Raw genomic sequence first — 20,506 nt, forward strand, 5'->3', positions numbered from 1 at the left:
CCATGATGACCTGGGTTGACATCAAAAGTATAAATACAGGTCTTCTTTACTGCGATCTTCCTTCAAGAACACAAGAAATACAAGGAAGGGGTAACTCTAGGAAACTGTCTGAATAAAATTTTAAGGTAAACATTTTAATCAAAGGTTGGCATCAGCTTTAATTAAATTGAGTAAACAGTGCTCAATTAAGTATCATGAGTTTAAACATAATGATCTGTGATCTTATTTATATTACCCCAAAATCACTGTTATAATATTAACATCTTATCAAACATACTCCAAACCCTAAGAGGGAAACACAAAACCCTCATTTTCAAAACCACAACTGAGACAAAACATAATCCTTTATGCTTTCTAAACATCTCAAACTTCTATTTTTTCTTAACGATTTATTTATTTATTTGAGAGAAAACATATGAGTGCCTGAGAAGGCAGGGTGAGGGGTTGGAACAGAGAGCATCTCACTTAGCGGGGAGCCCAATGCAAGGCTCCATCTCATGACCCTGAGATCATGACCTGAGCCAAAATCAAGAGTAGGACATTTGACCAACGGAGCCATTCAGGCCCCCCAAACATCTCAAACTTCTGTTCTTAGTGGGAACCAAAGAAATTTTTTTGAAGATATTTTTCAGTTGCTATATTTGTAACTCTAAATGTTTTTAGAAAAAGCAATATTTTTTCAGGGTCCTGAAACATTAACAAGATGCTTTTGTACATATTTGGTTGCTCATTTACAGAATTCATGTTCCAAAGTCAGAGCAGCCTAGAGAAATGGCAGCAAAAATAACCACAGTCTCCCATATCAGAGATAACTAACAATCAAGGGTTTCCTCCACTACAAATGTTAAGTGTAGGGACCGTGTCTGCTTACAATATTTGTTTGCAGTACATCTACTAGTTCTTGAAATACACCCCCTTAATTTTAATTACTCAATTTTCCTAGTCTGAACTAGGTGAAAATGGAATAGCCTATTCTCACTGTACATATAATTGTACATATAATTGCACATATAATTGACTAGATTTGAAATGGCATTTACAGTCATTTAATTACCCCTTTCAGAAATCTGAAGCTCCAATTTAGTAATTAAGATAAATGTCAACAACAAAATAGTCTTATTTTATGATTAAAAGAGGCAGCTATCTCCAGATTCAGTTAGTATAGGACAAATCCTCAACTGTATTTTACCCACAGTTGATAATTATGAACTACACTTATATATATGTGTATAAGCATAACTTCTGTTGCGTGAGCTCTAAACTATGATAGTATTCAGACTATTTTAAATGATTTTTTCCTACATATAATTTAGCATGTTAAGATTCTGTATTTCACATACTATAAAATATATACATCGGTCTATTGCTAACGCATCTCTTTCAGATACATAAGCTTAAACAAGAAAAAATATTTATGAAATACACATCTAAGATTTTTGTCCTCAAATCAAAGTTGTGCGGAGCATATTGTGATTATTTCCATGATAATTAAAATGACTGCTTTAAGATTCAAATTCAGTAATCATGGGGAGGAAAAAAAAAAGCAAGATATATGCCCCTTAACTTATATCAGAATAGATTCTATACGGATCAAACATTTAACTTAAATGTTAAAAAAAAAAATGAAACAAATTAAAAAACTAAAAGAAACTAGGTAGAATTTTTTGTTTTTTAATATTGAAGAGTAGAAAGATCAAGATACTATGTAAATACAAGTCACAGAGGGATGACAAATTCAATTGCATAAAAATAACCACTTTCTGCATAGCAAAAGCCACCATAAACAAAGTCATAAGACAAATAACCAATTAAGAAAACATACTATTCATATCAAAATGAGTAATTGCCTTCATATAGAGTACATACAAATGAATTTTAAAAAATCAGCAACCCAACAGAAAAATGGAAAGGATAAACTGTTAATGAAAAAAAAGAACATGCAGTGGGGTCTTACAAGCATGGAAAAAGTAATTTTTCACACATGGGGTACATGATGAAGGAAATTTAACAGCATTCTTCAGTATTGCAAATGCGCCACATCCTTTAACGGAGCAATTCCACTTTTATGACACAGACACACACACACACACACACACACTTGAAATATACACAGGCTTATTCATCATTGTATATTACAGCAGGATTTGAAGGGAGATGCTCTGAATGGGCCTAATTATTTACAGTTTTAAAAAAGGATATAGAACAACAAGTACAGTGTGCTACCATTCTAATAAAGGGTGAATATTTACATTCCTATTGGCTTGCATATGCTAAACTCTCCCTGGAGGAAGAGGCAAGCAACTGGTAACACCAACAGTACATACTTGTGACCAAATCTGACATTAGGGATTATGGTATGGATTGAAAGCAAAAGGAACCTACTTCTCCTGTACATTCACTTTATTCTACCTTAGTTTGGTTTTATTAGTCATCAACTCAATTATTTTCATTTAAATATTTTTCCCAAAATTTATTCTAGTATTTAACTTAAACAGATGTTCATGTTTTCTAAGCCGACAGGTTCTACCTTTTTATACTATGTATTTCTCTTTATTTTTATGCTATTTTAAGAAAAAGAATGCTCAGTTAAGTAAGTGCTAAGATTTAAGTTGAGGGAGATGCACTTAATGTTCCAAATGTATACAATGCAAACAGGCATGCTGATAATAGCAATAAAAAATACTCTGCATTTCTAGAAAACGGGATAAAATTAAGGTATAAAAATCTCTAGGTGGAATGTGGATCTGTAGTGCAAGCCAAAGAAAATGGGAAAATACAGCAAATAAATATAAAAAAGCTATCTTTTATAAAAATGAAACACAACCTGTACTACAAAAAAGCTGAATCTTTATTAACTCAACCACAGTGACCTCTCACACACTAAACGACATTTGTCAATTATCTAAAAAACAATGTGAAACAAAATAATCTCTCCTATATGCTTATAAATTAATTTCATGCTTTATTAATCAACATCAAATCATCAAATATCATGCCACCTACAACTCTCTTTTTTTTTTAACTGGAAATTAAGGAGCCTAGTTTTGCCACAATTTCCTGTTAAGTCTAAGTAAAATCATCCCAGAAAGTCAGAATTGAGTAAGCCACAATTCTGAATTAACTCCTAACCAAAAGCAGATTAATTAGTATTCTCATAAAAAGCACATATAATCATTTGGTAAACTTCGTTAATTATAAAGGTCCTTTTTAATTACTCCCAAGGGGAACTGGGCAATTTGAGCATCACATCTCATTGGCGTTTCTGACCCTTCACGACTTGTTAAGTAACGTTTAATACTATAGAATGCTGATGACATTGCCATTCTTCTGACTTGCCAAATTATCTAAATCCCCAGCATCTGCAGTCAGGCTGTTTCTCAAGATTTCTGATCTCCTGCCAACGAAAGAGAGGCCCTGAGTGCTCCTTAGCGTGCACACACGGAGGCCAGGCTGCAGACGAACCAGCGAATGCCTGTCCCGCACGGATCTGTCTCACAGGTGAAACTCGGCCTCAAAGGACAACCAAACTCCCCAGTTTCACCTCCGCTTCCAGGATCGCCACCCGATTCCGCCTGCCTCCGTCAGAAATCAAACTTCCCCAGTGATACGGCGAAGGCAGCCCGCACACGACGACACCCGCCCCCCCGCCCGTCCCGGCGCCACCAGCCTCCGAGTCCCGGGCCCACAGAGGGTGCGGAGAGCCGCGGGCCGGCGCGGGGTCCGCTGCCCGGCGCACCCGGACTGCGGGGTGCGACTCCCCCGTCTGGCCCCCGCCGGCCCCGCCAGGCAGAGCGCGCGTGGGCAGCCGGGCCAACACCGGGCGAGGCGAAGAGCCGGGGTCGCCGGGCGCAGGGGGGAGCGCAGAAAGCCGGGATGGCGGAGGGGGCCCAGTGGCCCGCAGAGCGCCGGGGTTTCTCCCGGGAGCTCGGAGACCGTGGGGAGAGGGGCGGGTGCTGCGCCGGGCCGGCGACTGGGAGGGTCCCCAGGGTCTCCGCGCCGACCCCCGGCCCCGGCCGGAGGAAGGAGTCCCCGGGAGACGGAGCGGGACGGCCGAAGGCAAGCTGAGGAGAGCTGCGCGCGCTTCCGAGCACACGACCCCCCGACTCTCGGGAAGGCAGCGCCGGCAACCCGGGACGCGCAGGGGCCGCGGGACTCACCGCGCTGGCGGTGGCGGCGGCGCCAGACGACGCGGGGCCGGACGCGTCCTGCCTCCTCAGGCGGGACTTCAGACTCTTCATGGCCAAGTCTTCGCAGTCCGGCTCCCGGCGGCGCAGCGCGCCTCTGCCGCGCGCGAACCTTCAAGTGCGCGGGCTGCGAGCCCTCAGGAAGGCGGAGGAGGCGGCGCCGGCGGTCCCGGCCCCACCTGCCACCTGGGGGCCCCAGGCTGCCCACCGCTCCCCGGCCGGCGACGGGACTCCCCTTCCACAGCCAATCCTGCCGCGGCCCTGGAGGGGGTGGGACCGGCCCCGACCAGTCAGAATCCGGGAAGAGGGCGGGACTTCCCTTTCAAACTTAATAACACCCTTCCTCTCCCTGCGGGAGGAAAAGTTCTGAACTTAGGCTGCGCGAGTGACTTCGGTGAGCGGCGGCGGCTGGGACGTAGCGAGAGCCAGGCTCCAGGGCACTGGTGCCATCCTGCTTTAGCGATAGAGCCTCAGGTCGAGGGGTCCAGGCAAAGCCGGCTGTCGTCTTGGCCGTACCCACCCCCCTCCTCCCCACGTGCTCTTTCCCAAGATCAGTTCCCTTCCTCTCTTGCGGTCCGGGGAAGGACACACGACAGCTCTCAACTTCCCTTCCATTCGCCGACAGATCCCCGTGCCTGGAGACAGCACGCATCAAAAACTCCGGAAACAAACAGCAGCCTCTAAGGAATAAGGCGCTGGCGCTATGGAAAAACAACGAAGAAACTATTTTGAAAAACGCTACAGTAAATATTAGATCATCAATAATTACTTGATGAGTGAAAAACCCGCTGCTTTGGAGAGAAAGAGATGACATGGAGGTACGGGGAGAGCATCAATAAAACATAGTGGTAAAGACAGTGGTTTAAAAAAGAGAGAGAGAAAGACAAAATCTTAACAAAAAAGTATACCTGGAGCCCTTTGTGCTGTGCCAGACAGAAGAGGAAACAAGATCTAGCGCTTTCCATACGATCACAGTCTGCTATACTTCTTTGCTTTCCCACTTGATCCTCCCTCTCTGCTGTAATATTCCCTACTTAAGCTGCTGAATTAATTTATAAGCCTCAAAAAAAAAAAAGTGTGGTCTTTCAATGAGAATCTAGGCTTTCAATAATATCATTTCAGCTAAAAGTTTATAAATTAACTCGGAGAGTAATATATTTCTTGATTCTTAAGCTATAATTGCCCTGCCCCCCAAAGAGTATTAGCTAATAATACCTATTAGATGCCTTTTAATAGCAGTCTGTACAGACTTCATCTCATTTTGTTTCATCATGGCAGCTCTTTGAAATAGACAATCCAATCTATTCATTCATTCAACCTACACCTATGTTTAAGGAGTACCATGCATTGCTAGTTACCAGAGGAAAAATGATAACCCTATGTCCTTTGCATCCAGGAAGCTTCAGACCTACTGAGTAAGACAGACAAAACAGGTAATATCACTAAAGTATGCAGTTTGCCCCAGTTGCTAGGAGACAACATAGATAGCCAAGTTCTCTAGTCTAAGGGGTTCAAGGAAGACCTGATGGAAGAAGCAAAGCCTAATTTGATACTTTAACTTATATATATTTTTAAATGATCCACATAGCCAAAGTGATAAAAAGTTGTCAAAGGAAAACATATCATGGCCTTTTCTTCCAGAAATTTTTCATTTTCTGTAGAAATACATTAAAGCTAATTAGTTAATTCATCCTATGCAGAAATTTGGATAATTAAGAATCATTTAAAAGAAGGATGAGCAACACCCAACAATTTGCTTTTAAAATGACATCTTCAGGGCACCTGGGTGGCTCAGTGGGTTAAGCCTTCGGCTCAGGTCATGATCTCAGGGTCCTGGGATCGAGTCCCGCATCGGGCTCTCTGCTCAGCAGGGAGCCTGCTTCCCTCTCTCTGTCTCTCTCTGCCTGCCTCTCCATCTACTTGCGATCTCTGTCAAATAAATAAATAAAATCTTAAATAAATAAATAAATATTAAAAAATAAAATGACATCTTCAGAAGTCTTGGCTGGAGTCAGTTTTTCACAGCAAAATATTTATTCTAACATGCACCCATTTGAAAAGGGAACAGTCCATGTTTCTGACTAACAATGGATGCTCTTTGTCTGGAAGGTAATTTGCTTTCTTTGGAGTTTCCTTAGAGTAACTCACGGTTTTATTTAAATACTGTAAATGGGGCACCAGGGTGGCTCAGTCAGTTAAAAACTGACTCTTGATTTCCCCTTGGGTTTTGATTTCAGGGTTGGGGGATCTGGCCAGGTGTGGGGCTCCATGCTTAGCAGGGAGTCTACTCCTGTTCCTCTCTGTGTGCCTCTCTCCCTACTCATGCTTGCGCGTTCTCTCTCTCTTTCTAAAATGGATAAATAAATAAATACTGTAAAAAAATTTTTTTCAGAGCTTTCTTGGAGAAGCAGCATTCAAAGACTGTGGTAGTCCTTAACAAAAAAGTAAATAACAACGAGCTACTTGAGAAAATTATTAAATTTTGTCTTGCTTAGTTCTATGGAAGGAAATTTTCTTGACTCCTCCTTCTTCCTCAAGATGCACATTCCTTTAGGTTTTGGTGGCACTTTATAGCACCTGTGGACAGTTGTGTCTCTGTCCTCACCTACCACTGCAGGGCCAAAATTATCCCATATCTGGATATTATAGAAATTTCCCAACCAGCCACCCAACCTCCAGATTCACCTCTCCCATCACCAGTAAATTACCAGTCATCATTAAAAGTCTTACAAAATATTCCTCCCTTGCTCAAAAACTTTTAGCATTTAATAAAATCTAACTCCTTTGCTTGGCATTTAAGGCTCTACAACATGGACCCAACCCTGTTCTCCAGCTGGCAATCCAAACAAACTACTCTTCCAGCCATTCTTCAAACATGGGTCCTGCCTTTCAGTTTCCACATCCTATGAGGTCTTCTTCACTAACATTCTATCTACATTCATCTAACAAAATCCTACTCCCTCCCAGAAGGATTGGAAGAAGGCTCCTGGAGTACGATAATAGTCCATGTGGTTACACAACTAGAGTGCTGGTTATGGAACTAGTGTGTTCATTCTGTGAAAACTTAGTTCGCCTATAGCCTTTCTAGGTATACTTTTATGTGTGTACATTATACTTAAATAAAAAGCTCTCTTTAATCATACATCTGTTCAAAGTGCCCTTCTTTCTAATAGAGCCTCTTCTGATCACTCCACTGAAAGCGATGTCTCCATTTTCCAAATGGCTAAATTGTACATCTCATGGGAAACTAATACATAAGTTCTGAACAAGCGTTATTTCACTACTAGATGTCAAACTCCTTTAAACCAGGAAATAACTGACATATGTTTGAATTTCCTTCAATCCTTAGCGTATAGTAAGTGCTCAATAAATATGTCTGAATGAACTGATGCTTTTTTTTTTCACGTGAATTATGGTTGATTTTTCCATGCATTCATGTGACACAGGACTGGTACTCCCCCTGTTGTGAGTACCAGCTGTCTTCTGCAACACCCCAAGTTCTCATAGCCCTGGTAACTGGCTTCTTTTCTGTTGTTACTGCCTAAAGTCAAGGAAACAGACAGAACCACAAGTCCAGCTTGCATCAGTTTCCAAAAATGTTGGGCAAGTTATTTTTATGAACTGTCTGCATGATGTCCTCATGGTGTCTGTGTCCAGTGGCCTTTGTGGATTTTTCCAGGCTGGAAACTTGATAGCTGATGTCTGCTTGTTCCCATTTGAGAACAGCTAAGTAAATAGCAGAGGTTTGAATATGGAGTAGGGCTTTTTATATTGATCTGGAAGCCCCCACATGAAGTAAAGCCACTATTCTTAGCATTCAGCCAGACAGGTTTGGTTTGGTTTCATTAACTATTATCACAATTATTTATTTTTATCTTCCCTGAAGAGCCAAAGGCACTTACCAGCCTACATGGATTTTTATTTGTTACCATACTGAATCTGTATGAAAGGGTTTTTTTGTTGTTGTTTATGTATTATAATTTATGAAACCAGTAAGGGAAATGAAATTTTAAAAATTATTTTAATAGGTTATACATGCACAATGTAAAGAAATCTCAAATAATATGAAAGGGCAAAAGTTAATTTCCTTACCACCTCTGGCCCTTGGTCCCTGTTGTCAAAGAACTTGTGCTCTAGACTGGGGAACAGGGTTCAATTGAAGAAAGACTACTTATGGACCCACAGAATAAGACTGCAGATACGGATGGTATTCAGGGAAGGAAAAGAGCAGGAAATAAGTGTTCATGAAGGGATGGTGCCTGAGGCTGGATGGAGCTTCAGTGAGTGCACAGATGAGAAGGAACACCAGTGGGGAAGAGGATACCCAGGGTACCAGCCAGAGCAGGTAAGAGAGCACAGTCAGGAGATGCTCACTCATAATAATCTGATGATAATGGCAACAAGATGACAAAGACCATTCCTTAGAAGAAATAAAGAACTGACACACATAAAAAGATGACTTTTGAAACAGGAAGATCTTCCAGACAAGCCCCAGATAGGAAACCCGTGTCCAATGACTTCCCTCTTCATTTGCAGAGCTTCCCACCATTGCTGGTAGCCCAGGGAACCCAGCCAACAAAGCCCGTCAATAATTCCTTGGAGGGAGCCATTGTCTCCCAGCTCAGATGCCAGGACGATAGCTGCCAGAGCCACGTGTGGCCTTGGGGTCATGAGGAAGGGCACCCCCAGCCACAACTCCTACTGCAGCCCCAGGAATGTGAGGCCTAAGGCAATTCTCACACCCTCGTGTCTTGCCACATCCAAAACTAAAACACATTGCATAAGAGCTTTTAAAAAATAAATAGGTCATCTTTGGCACTCATTTAAAACCCATCTGCATTTCTAGTGAGCTCTCCAATGACTCCATCCTGGAAAACTAGAGTGGGAAGAAGAAAAGTGGGAACAAGGATAGCTTCTGCCCCATTGACACTTGTGTGCGTTTTCTTACTCAGCTTAAAAACTTCCAGGGAGGTCAATCCCTCTTAAAGAACCTTCTCTAATTTCTCCCATGGAGAGTTGTTCTGTGCTCTGCTCTAGAGATCTTTTTTTTTTTTTTTTAAGATTTTATTTATTTATTTGACAGAGAGAAATCACAAGTAGATGGAGAGGCAGGCAGAGAGAGAGGAAGGGAAGCAGGCTCCCTGCTGAGCAGAGAGCCCGATGCGGGACTCGATCCCAGGACCCTGAGATCAGGACCTGAGCCGAAGGCAGCAGCTCAACCCACTGAGCCACCCAGGCGCCCTGCTCTAGAGATCTTAAGCCTGCTAGCGATCTCCCAAAGAGGGCTGCTTTCCATCTCTCTCTCTCTCTCTTTCTTTCTCTCTCTGTCCTCTGTGGCATTTTACAGAGTGCCTTCGACCTGTGACACACCAAGTATGCCCTTGGTTTCATAAATGAAAGAGGGAGCAAAAAGCAGGGAGTGGCACGGTCAGGAACTTCCTCCCTGTAATTGCGCTCACACGTAAAAACAGTTAAGACACCCAGTTATTTCCTTGAATTCAGGTTTAATATATACACATTTTTTTAAAAGGACCAACCTGTTTCATTTGCTGAAAATAAACTTTTGTTAGTAAGTCTTGATTACACAAACTCTAGAAATACCATTGGCTTCTAGAGAATGAGAATACCATTGGCTTCTCACGTTAACGAGATCGATGGCCCAGCGTGTACATGGTTCAAAGGGAGAAGCTTTTGATTGCATCTTTTAAAGCAGTATCACTCATCCTGGAGCCCAGATAAATGTAAGGAATTTGGTTCAGGGATCAGTAACTCTCTGAGTCCATAGAAAACTTTCCTGGACCTTGGAGTTTTGTTATCTTAACTAGGATACCAGGATACACACAATGAGACAAAAGACTCCAGAGATTCCAGCACTCCTGAGTAAATAGAGTAGAAAGGCTTCTTGCTTTTGAGTTGAAAATATGGCAATTAAAGAAAATCTTTGTAGAGTTTAAATGAAAGTTTTACTTGTCCTCCTTAAAATTTCCCTCTTCCAGATCTCCAGGGGGACTTTTAAAATTCTGGCAAGGTGGGCACCTGGGTGGCTCAGTGGGTTAAGCCGCTGCCTTCGGCTCAGGTCATGATCTCAGGGTCCTGGGATCGAGTCCCGCATCGGGCACTCTGCTCGGCGGGGAGCCTGCTTCCTCCTCTCTCTCTCTCTCTCTGCCTACTTGTGATCTCTCTTTGTCAAATAAATAAATTAAATAAATAAAATCTTTAAAATTCTGGCCAGGTATTAGTAAATACTCTTCATTGAATAGCCTAAATCACTGTTAAATTATGTGACTAGTATATCACCAGTTACTACATGCCAATCTTTGCTACTCATCCTAATGAAAGAACATTGCAGACAAAGTAAGTCAAGATAAATCTCATGTTCAAATGCACTTGGTAAATGACCCGAGATTTATGATGTGCTTTTTTTTTTTTTTAAGATTCCATTATTCCATTTATTTACTTGACAGAGAGAGAGAGAGAACTTGCACACAAGCAGGGAGGAGGGGCAGAGAGAAAAGCAGGCTCCTCACTGAGCAGAGCCCAGTACTATGTGGGGCTCGATCCCAGGACTGTGGGATCATGACCTGAGCCAAAGGCAGATACACCCAACCAACTGAGCCACCCAGGCACCCCTATGATGCACATTTAATAATGATCATGTTGTCACTTAAGTTAAAATTACTGTTGACTACAGTGGTCTAAATTATGACAAAAGAAAGGCTACAGGCAACATACTGGATATGTATATGTTCTAACAAAGTTGTATGTAAACACAACTTATAATATGTATTGTGTTTTGTGTTACATAATATTGTATATTATATATTTTAATGTACCACTTGGAATTATTTCATAAAATGTCTTTATAATTCACTATATCTCTATGTAAGTCCTGATTTTTTTGTAAAAAATTAAATCCATATAAGTGTAGATAAAATGTGTATTTTAAAGGGTTAATCTCAAAAATTAGTTCCTTGCACAATATCACACAGGATTTATGGATAAATAAATCCATAAATAAATAAATTATGGATAATAAATCCAGTGAGGATTTGGTTACCAGAAGAGTCAGACTTTTACTTTCTGGAAAACAGGAGCTAGTGAAAAAACTTTCCTGCATGCCCCTTCTTTAAAACTACTTGCATCAGTGTTTACATTATCATAAAAATGAAAATATAATCTGTATCAAATTGGCAATAGTATTTAACTACAATGCTGATTTGAGAAAAAAAAATTTTTTTAATTTATTTGACAGACAGAAATCACAAGTAGGCAGAAAGGCAGGCAGAGAGAGAGGAGGAAGCAGTCTCCCTGCTGAGCAGAAAGCCCCATGCGGGGCTCCATCCCAGGACCCTGAGATCATGACCTGAGCTGAAGGCAGAAGCTTAACCCACTGAGCCACCCAGGCGCCCCAAGAAAAAAATTTTTAATGATGTTGTACAAACATCATTATTCTACATTGCTTAAAAGCCATTAGGGGTTATTTTAAAAGCATATTTTATTCAGAGAGATTCGTCCACTATCCTACTCTCATGGATAAGTCACATATATATTCTTTACATTGTCTATAATTGTTTAGAACAAGCATTAAAATATATTCAGTAATAATTGATGGAGGCATGCTTTCCATTTTATGAATGTTGTTGCCACAACCAAAAGATATAAAATAACTAATAAACTAAAATACCAACACATTCTGGACTTCAAAAGAGTTATGTTTTAATTCGGCCATGCTAGGGAGAAACATGTATGGATTATGCTTCACAAACTTCAAAACCATCCCTATCCTAAACAACAATTAAGAGTGGTTCCTTTGAACCTTAGAGGGTGTGGTCCATGAATTTGCCACACATCAAGGCACTGCATTTTAAAGCTAAGCTAAAAAGCATGTTTCTTCCACTACTGAGACGGGGAGCTCTGGGAGAAAAATAAACTCCCAAGATCCATCAACTCCTTGGCTTATAACTCCAAAGTGACATTTATCAGGCCACCAAATGCAAATAAGCCTGAAAGCCCTAACATCCAGTGGGCTGGGCTCTTATTAGGCAAGTGAACCCTAACCGAAGTAACCTTGGGGAATTCCCGAATATGAATCATGGCAGATCACCTGCTCACACTCTCACATCGGCACTTAGAGCCAGTCATCTGTTGATGGACATGGGGGCTCTTTCCATAGTTTGGCCATTGTGGATATTGCTACTATAAACATTGGGGGTACAATGGACTATTACTCAGCCATCAAAAAAGAAAAAAAGAAAAGAAATCTTAACCATTTGCAATGATGTGGATGGAATTAGAGGATATTATGCTGAGTGAACTAAGTCAACCAAAGAAAGACAATTATCATAGATTTTACTCATATGCGGAATTTAAAAAACAAAACAGAGGATCATTATGGGAGGGGAGGGAAAAATAAAAATAAGATGAAATCAGAGAGGGAGAAAAACCATAAAGACTCTTTTTTTTTAAAAATATTTATTTATTTATTTATTTGACAGACAGAGATCACAAGCAGGCAGAGAGGCAGGCAGAGGGAGAAGGAGGGGAAGCAGGCTCCCTACTTAGCAGAGATCCCAACACGGGGCTCGATCCCAGGACTCTGGGATCATGACCTGAGCCGAAGGCAGAGGCTTTAACCCACTGAGCCACCCAGGTGCCCCCATAAGAGACTCTTAATCATAGGAAACAAACTGAGGGCTGCTGGAGGGGAGGGGGTAGGAGTTGGGGTAACTGGATGATGGGCATTAAGGAGGGCACATGATGGAATAAGCACTGGGTGTTACATGTTGAGTCACTGAATTCCACCTCTGAAACTAATAATACACTATATATTAATTAATTGGTTTAAATAAAATTATATATTTTTTTAAAAGATTCATCACGAGAAAGCCCCCATTCACTACTCCACCATCCTGGTCAACACTACCCAGTTTATGCAGGAATATTAACACTTTACATGATTTGTTTATTTTTTTTTAATATTTTAATCATTTATTTGACAGAGAGACAGTGAGAGAGGGAACACAAGTAGGGGGAGTGGGAGAGGGAGAAGCAGGCTCCCTGCTGAGCAGGGAGTCTCATGTGGGGCTCAATCCAGGACCCTGGGATCATGACCTGAGCCGAAGGCAGACGCTTAGCACCTGAGCCACCCAGGCACCCCACCTGCTTTTGTTTAAATCCCACCTCTCCAGAAAGAAATTGAAGTGAATTACAACAAATGTCAATACCATACTTCCCATAACAAAAGTAGGAAATGAATCTGAGGAAGGGAGAATTTATGTTTACTGTTAGAACAACTATTATTGCCTCCTTAAGTCTGAAATTTGGCTTTCGGGTTCCTAAAAGCCAGGGCAAAACAAAACAGGGAACAATCTGTGATGGTTTTAATCCTGGAAAAGGAAAAGGCGCAGCAAGTTCTCCATCGAGGTAAAGTTTTCCGGATGTTGCATTCTACCACAGATTTCTCCCATGGGTATGGCTTTCTACGTAGGGCAGTGAGCAACCTAGCAGACTGGCTCTTCAACAATCCTTCCTGTTATAGTATTTAGAAATGCCTTTGTGGGTGTCCAGAATGTTCACTCACTCACACAGCAGTCGCTGGTTCATCACAGGTGATGTGAGAGGCAGTCCTGGGGGAAGCCTAATGAGAGACAAAGCACCTGCTTACTCTCACGGAGCTGGAGTCCAGCAAGAGTGGTGGGAAGGAGACAAAGTAAACCAATACATAAGCAAGATAAATGCAGATAGTGGGCGGAAGGAATGTGCTAGAGAACAAGCTACTGTAGATGGGTGCTCAAGGAAATTATCTGTGGAGAAGTGACTGAGCTAAGGTCGGAATGACGGAAAGGACCCTGCCAAGTTCAGATGTGGAAGCAGAACGCTCACGGCAGACAAAGAACAAAGGCAAAAGCCCCAAGGGGAGGAGCGTCAGGAAGGCCAGGGTGGATGAAGCATGATGGGAAAAAAATATGAGCCAGAGTTTGGAGAGGCGGCCCGGCGCCAACACGAGTAGGAACTGTAGGCCAGAGTAAGAGTTTTTGGATTGTTTTCTTATAGGAAGTTCGTTAAGTTTTTCTACTAGGAAGCTAAGTAGACAGGGGATGATGGATCTTATTTAGATACTGAAAAAAATCTTCCTGCTTGTAGGGAAAGAATGGATCCCAAATGACTAAAAGGGAAAGCAGGAAGGCATAAACAGGACTGGGATACAGACTAGAAATGAATGTGATTTGCTGGTAGACTGGGTATGGAGAGGGAGACATCAAGCAACTAGACATGTGGAAATACTGTTTACAGGGCGGGGATGATATTGGGAGCCTTGTTTTGAAGGAAAAGTCAAGGGTTTGGTCATGGTGGTTGGAGGGGCCCATTGAGGAGCCAAGAATGGAGATATTACATATGTGGCCTAAAGAACAAGAGGGAAACTCATTGGAAAGATTGAACTAGAGACACAGTCTTGGGAATCATGGGCAATTGCATGGAGCTTAAGGCCATGGGACAAAGTGAGATCTATTACAGAAGAAGAGGATCAAGGGCCAAGATGTGGGTCCTGCAACATTTAGAAAAGAATCAGAGGAGAAGACACTGCCTAGGAGATGGAGAAGGGATGGCTTGAGGGCAGCCAGAGACCCAGAGCGTGGTCCAGCAACAGCCAGGGGAAGGCGGTTTTTCAAAGGCGAGTCCTGCTGAATACCGCTGAAAGATGGACAAGCACGAAGACAGATGAGCGATCATTGGGTTTGGCCTCATGAATGCCGCTAGTGACAAAACAGCTTCCGTCGGTTTGGGGGACAGAAGGCTGAGGAAACTGGGTTCAGAGAGAATGGAAGGGAATGAGGTGAAGACTATGACCAATATGGTGTGAAGGCAAGCAGAGAAACGGGGATAGTAGCTGGAAAGAGGCCAGAAATCTGTAGAAGGCTTTGCATTTTAAGGTGGGAGCTACTAAAACTTTTTTGGAGGCTGGGAGGGGAACGAGCCAGCCCAGGGGAAGGACTGAGCCATCAGAAAAGAGAGACATGTTAGGAGTTAAGACCTTAAGAAGATGAAAACGGGTGTGTGATTCTTTAGCTAGGAGGTTGGACACCTCATCTCTACTAACACGAGAGAAAGTAGAAAATATAGGGTCAGATGCACATAGGTTGGTATAGTCAGTGGAAGGCAAAGAAGAAGGTCTCAACTAGATTGCTTCTGTTTTCTCAAGAATTATGATCATCAGTTAAAAGGAAGATGGGTAATGAGGAAACCAGGCTTTTGGATGTTTGAGGAGAAGAAGCATAAAGTAGCCAATATTTTTCAGTCTTATAGCTCTGAAATACCAAATTGGTCTGCTGGTCTATGGAATCCCCCACATGATTTTGAGAGTATGATGATAATTTCTCAACTGATGTCTTTCTACCAGCAAAGGGATCAGCTGACATAGGGATCCCCAATATCTAAACTACCAAGCAGCAAACATTGGTTAATTTGTGTTCCTAAGCTAGACAGGGATTGATCTAAATATTTGTTCACCAAAGCACTCTTGTGTGTGTAGGCACCCCATTGCACAATGTACTATTACCACCGTGATAACACGGTAACTAAAAGTTTTTGAGTTATTATCATGTACCAAGCACAGTGCAGAGTTCTTTACATGTGTTATTTCTCTTAATCCTCCCCGCCAGTAAACGAGCATGATGCACCATTAATCCAGTTTTATGAATGATGATGCTGAAGTTTACATAGGCTAAATTATATCACTATTAGAGAAGGGGCAGATCAGAGAGTCAGTCATTATAATCATGCCATGTCGTCATAGACCAGAGCCTAATAAGGGATTCACACTTGTAAATAATTTGCTTGGGGAAAAAGAAAGCCAAAACTATAAAGCCAAAACTTAAAAAGACCTGTAAATGATTGGCTATAGAAAGTTAAAATACTTCAGAGAAAAAGTCCAAAATGGAAAAAAGGAAATTTAGAAACCCCTGCTGACACAACCAAGTCGGTTGAAAAACAAATTCACCCAGTGATGTACTGGTACGATGTTTCGTAGTAGCTGATGTTTTTTCCTGGTGGTCAGTGGAGTAAACCCTGAGTTATAGTAACTGTCAATTTCCATGTGTAAATACTCTCGAATGGAGAGACAGCAATGTGACATCAACCGCCTCAAATTTCCTCTGAAATTGACTGGTCAGCTCTTGTGAGGTTGCTCCAACACACCACTGAAATCAGCTAGTATGGAACCTTCTAGGACCATCAGTGTTCCCCCGAGCAGGTCTGGCAAGGGTAACATTGAGATCTCAGAGCATCACTTGGTCTGAGATGATTGTCCCCCCACCCCGACATGAGCCAAGTAAGTGGAATAGAAAGGGAACTCCTTAAATTATGCTGACTCTAATGTATTTTTGGTATCAGGGTTAGGAACAGGCATAACAGACCATCTTGTGTTAGGCTTTGCATTTTCTCTGTATCTTCTCTTTTTCCCTAAAATATTGAAAGGATTAGATAAGACATAACCACGTCTAGAGATTCAGAGTGGTCCCTTGCTGGGTTTCAACACACCTGTGGAATTACAGGCCCATGTTCTCGAGCAGTAGTTACATGGTTTCATCAGGCAAGGGCCCGACCAGTGTTGATTTATGGGATAATGAAAGTGACTGAGTTTTCTGAATGAAAACAATTCTTACCCAAGGGATTTAGCTTAATGCCATTTTAAACAAAGGATTCATTGACCTTCTGGTTTCAGTTCGAAGAACATGAATAGTCGCAAAAGTGAAGCATTTACAAAGTCATGGTGATTTCATGTGAACTTTCAGAATTACGTCTTTCCCATTTCGTTTCTGATTCAAGTCGGAACAAGCATGGTTTAGAGAGCCAGGTGGAAACAAGACTCTAAGGTAGAATCAAGGTTTCAGACATGATCCCTATAGGGGTTTGGTTTTGTTTCGTTTCGTTTTTTTTTGTTTTCGATGTCCATATTCCTAGTATTGTAGGAGCACTGCGTTCTAAATCAAAAACCAAAACACTCAAAAGTCTAGTCAATGCCATCCATGGGGCGTCCAGTTGGCTCAGTGTGTTAAGCCTCTGCCTTCAGCTCGGGTCATGATCTCAGGGTCCTGGGATCGAGTCCTGCATCCGGCTCTCTGCTCAGCAGGGAGCCTGCTTCCCCCTCTCTCTCTGCCTCCTGCTCTGGCTACTTGTGATGTCTCTCTGTCAAATAAATAAATAAAATCTTAAAAAAAAAAAAAAGTCTGGCCAATGCTGTCCAAAATTGAGATTTAGATAAACATGTCCTATAACCAGTGAAGTGGTAAAGAGCTTCACTGAAAACAGGGAGAATCAAGCAACACGACGAGATCTTGTGATTAAGAACATTCATTGTTCATTCACTAGATATTTACTGGGTGCCTCCTAAGTGCCAGGCACAGTTCGGACTCCTCGAAACTGATGATTGTTCCTAAAGGACAAAGACTCAGAAGTGAAAAATGCCGGTGTGGCTGGAACAGAATGGAATAAAGGACGACGGATAGAGATGGCCTGAAGGATGGAAGGTAGAGCGGGGATCTCGATCAGGTAGTGCCTGTTGGATATTGTGAGGGCTTCCAGCTCTTTGGAGAGATATGGGAAATCATACCATGGTTTTGCTGTAGTCTGGGCAAGAGACAATGGTGACCAGACCAGGGTAGTAGCAGCAGAGAAGTGATCCGATTCTGAATATACCTTTTTTTTTCTTTAAGATTTTATTTATTTGTCAAAGGGGCAGAGAGCACAAGCAGGGGGAGAAGCAGGCTCCCCACTGAGCAAGGATTCCCCACCTGGGACTCAATTCTAGCGCCCTAGGATCATGACCTGAGCCAAAGGCAGATGCCCAGCCAACTGAGTCCCCACCCAGGCATCCCCAATTCTGGATATATTTTGAAGGTTGAACCAATAAAAATGCCCAATGGATTGAGATGACCTGTGAGAGAGTCAGTTATAATCTTCTCACCTGGAAGTTGTATATGGAGATGAGGGAGGCTGTGGGTGAAGCAGGTTATGAGGGTGGGGGATTAGGGAAGATCGAGGGTCCATGTTGGACATGTTTAATATGAGATGTCTATTACATATCCAAGTGGCGATGGCAGGTAGGAGGCTGGATAAGTCTGGAATCCAGGAGAAGCTCTGGAGAGGTAAACTTGACGGTCATCAGCACGTACTGTGAGACTATACCATGAGAAGGAAATGAAGATAAAGAAAAGAAGGCCAAGGACATGTCAATGCGAATACATTGGAGGAAGACAAGGAAGAAAGGAGACAGGTACAGGGAAGTGACATCCAGTGAAGAAGGAGAAAAATCAAAATGGCCCAGAATGGGGCATGATGCTAGAGCATCCAGGAGGAGGGCATGGTTCGCCATGGCAATGCTTTTGACCAGTCACACCAGTAGGGACTGAACACTATCATTGGATTTAGCAAGTAGTGGATGGGGTGGTGGGTACAGAGGCCTGACTGCAGTGAATTTAGAAGGACACAGGAGAAGAATTGGAAGCTATAATAATAGATAATCCCTGCAAGGGGGTTCAGTGCAGGGAGGAGTAAAGAAATAGGGAGTAGCTTGTGGAGCAAATAAGGTGAAGAGAAGTTTCTCTGAAATTGGAGAGATTAACAGGAAGTTTCCAAATAAATTTTAGATATACGGCTCCACGTACACAAATCAGTCTTACCACTTTTATAATTCTGTTCACATGTTTCTCTCCCACAATAAATTGTAAGTTTCTTAAAGATAGGGACCTTGGGTGCCTGGGTGGCTCAGTTGGTTAGGCTCAGCTCATGATCCTGGAGTCCCAGGACGGAGTCCCGCATGGGATGGGGGGGGGGGGGGGGTCCCCACTCAGCGGGGAGTCTACTTCTCTCTCTGACCCTCTCCCCTCTCACGTTCTCTCTCTCTCTCCTATTCTCTCTCAAAAAATAAATAAATAAAATCTTAAAAAAAAAAAAAAAAAAAGAAAAGATAGGGATCTTGTTTTAGTCAACTCTATGTGCCCATAGGCTAACCCAGTATATTGGTTCACTATTGCTGTGAAAACAAATGACCACAAATTTAGTGGCTTAAAATAATATAGTTCTGGGGGGGGAGGGGAGGTAATATAGCTCTGTAAATTGAGGTCTAACACAGGTCTCACTGGACTAAAATCAAGGTGTCTGCAGTGTGTTCGTTTCTTTGCTTTTCCCAGCTCCTGGAGACTGCCCTCCTTCCTTGGCTGGTGGCCCATTCCTCCTTCTCCAAACCAGCGTCGCTGCAACTCTCAGACCATTCTTCCACAGCCACATCTCCCTCTCACTCTGAAATCAACTGGGACATACTCTCTGATTTTAAGGAGGCTTGTAACTACAATACACCCCCCAATTTCCCTCCCCCGCCAACTACCCAGGATAACATTTCCATCTGAAGACTCTTGATTTAATCACATCTGCAAAGGCCTTTAGCTATACAACGTACCATATTTATAGGTTCTGGGGATTAAGACGTGATCATCCCTGGAAGTCATTATTCTGCCTATCAACATCAAGTGACTGACACATAGAATAGAAACCTTACACAGGGTTCCTTTTGACCTTTTTTCATACTGCATTAGAAAGGCCTACATTTCTCAAAAGCCTACCATCTCTTCAAGAACAGAAACTGTAGCACTTTGGCCCCTCACTTCCCAACAGTTAACACAGGCCAAAGAGTGGGTGCTTAATTAATATTTGGTGAATGAATGAATGAGACACCTATTCTTTCATGGAAGCTGCTATAGGGAAAGTCTTAGCAGATGATATCTGAACCTTTCCAGAGAAATAAGGCTCTGCTCTGGGAACAGGGTATTTATTTCCTCATCCTCTGTTACATCTGATCTAACAGGTTATGCATGATCTAGCTCTGCAGAGACAACTTTTCTATATAAAATGGAAGATTCCCAAGACAAACTTTTCTGCACCTTGCTTTTTTATTGGACAAGGTCAGTCTTTTGGACAGCTGCTTAGGATTCCATAAAATAGAAATGCAAGGACTTAGGGTAGGCTTTTATAAATAGAGCCATAAGGAGGGGGACTCGAATGTGGTAGAATTTAAGGCACCTGAGGCAGAGAGAATATGACTGGTCCTGGGTGGGAAGGGACATGGAGGGAGCTGGAGAACAGGTGGGACACCTGGAAGGCAGGTGTGTGTCACAGGTAAATCTTAAGGAACGCGATTTGGAGTGGGTTGCGACAACCACAAGGCAGCCAAAGAAATCTGAGAAGAGGGGAGGCCAGGAGAGCAGAAGGAATGGGCATCCAGGGTTCTTTCCAGCCTCGCCACCCACTCATACAGGTGCACCTTCCTC

The 20,506-nt window shown here is 42.4% G+C and overlaps 1 protein-coding gene across 1 annotated transcript in view; it reads right to left on the reverse strand.

Annotated features, from left to right (window-relative positions):
• UACA (uveal autoantigen with coiled-coil domains and ankyrin repeats) overlaps window positions 1–4,417 on the reverse strand; it is an 86,854-nt gene extending 82,437 nt beyond the window's left edge. The window contains exon 1 of the mRNA XM_059371944.1: window positions 4,158–4,417. Within this exon, the coding sequence (XP_059227927.1) occupies window positions 4,158–4,238 (81 nt within the window). The 5' untranslated portion in view covers window positions 4,239–4,417. The remainder of the gene's footprint in view (window positions 1–4,157) is intronic.
• Window positions 4,418–20,506: the final 16,089 nt, after the last annotated feature.

The sequence above is a fragment of the Mustela nigripes genome, chromosome 13 (genome assembly GCF_022355385.1).
Source record: "Mustela nigripes isolate SB6536 chromosome 13, MUSNIG.SB6536, whole genome shotgun sequence".
Lineage (NCBI taxonomy): Eukaryota > Metazoa > Chordata > Mammalia > Carnivora > Mustelidae > Mustela > Mustela nigripes.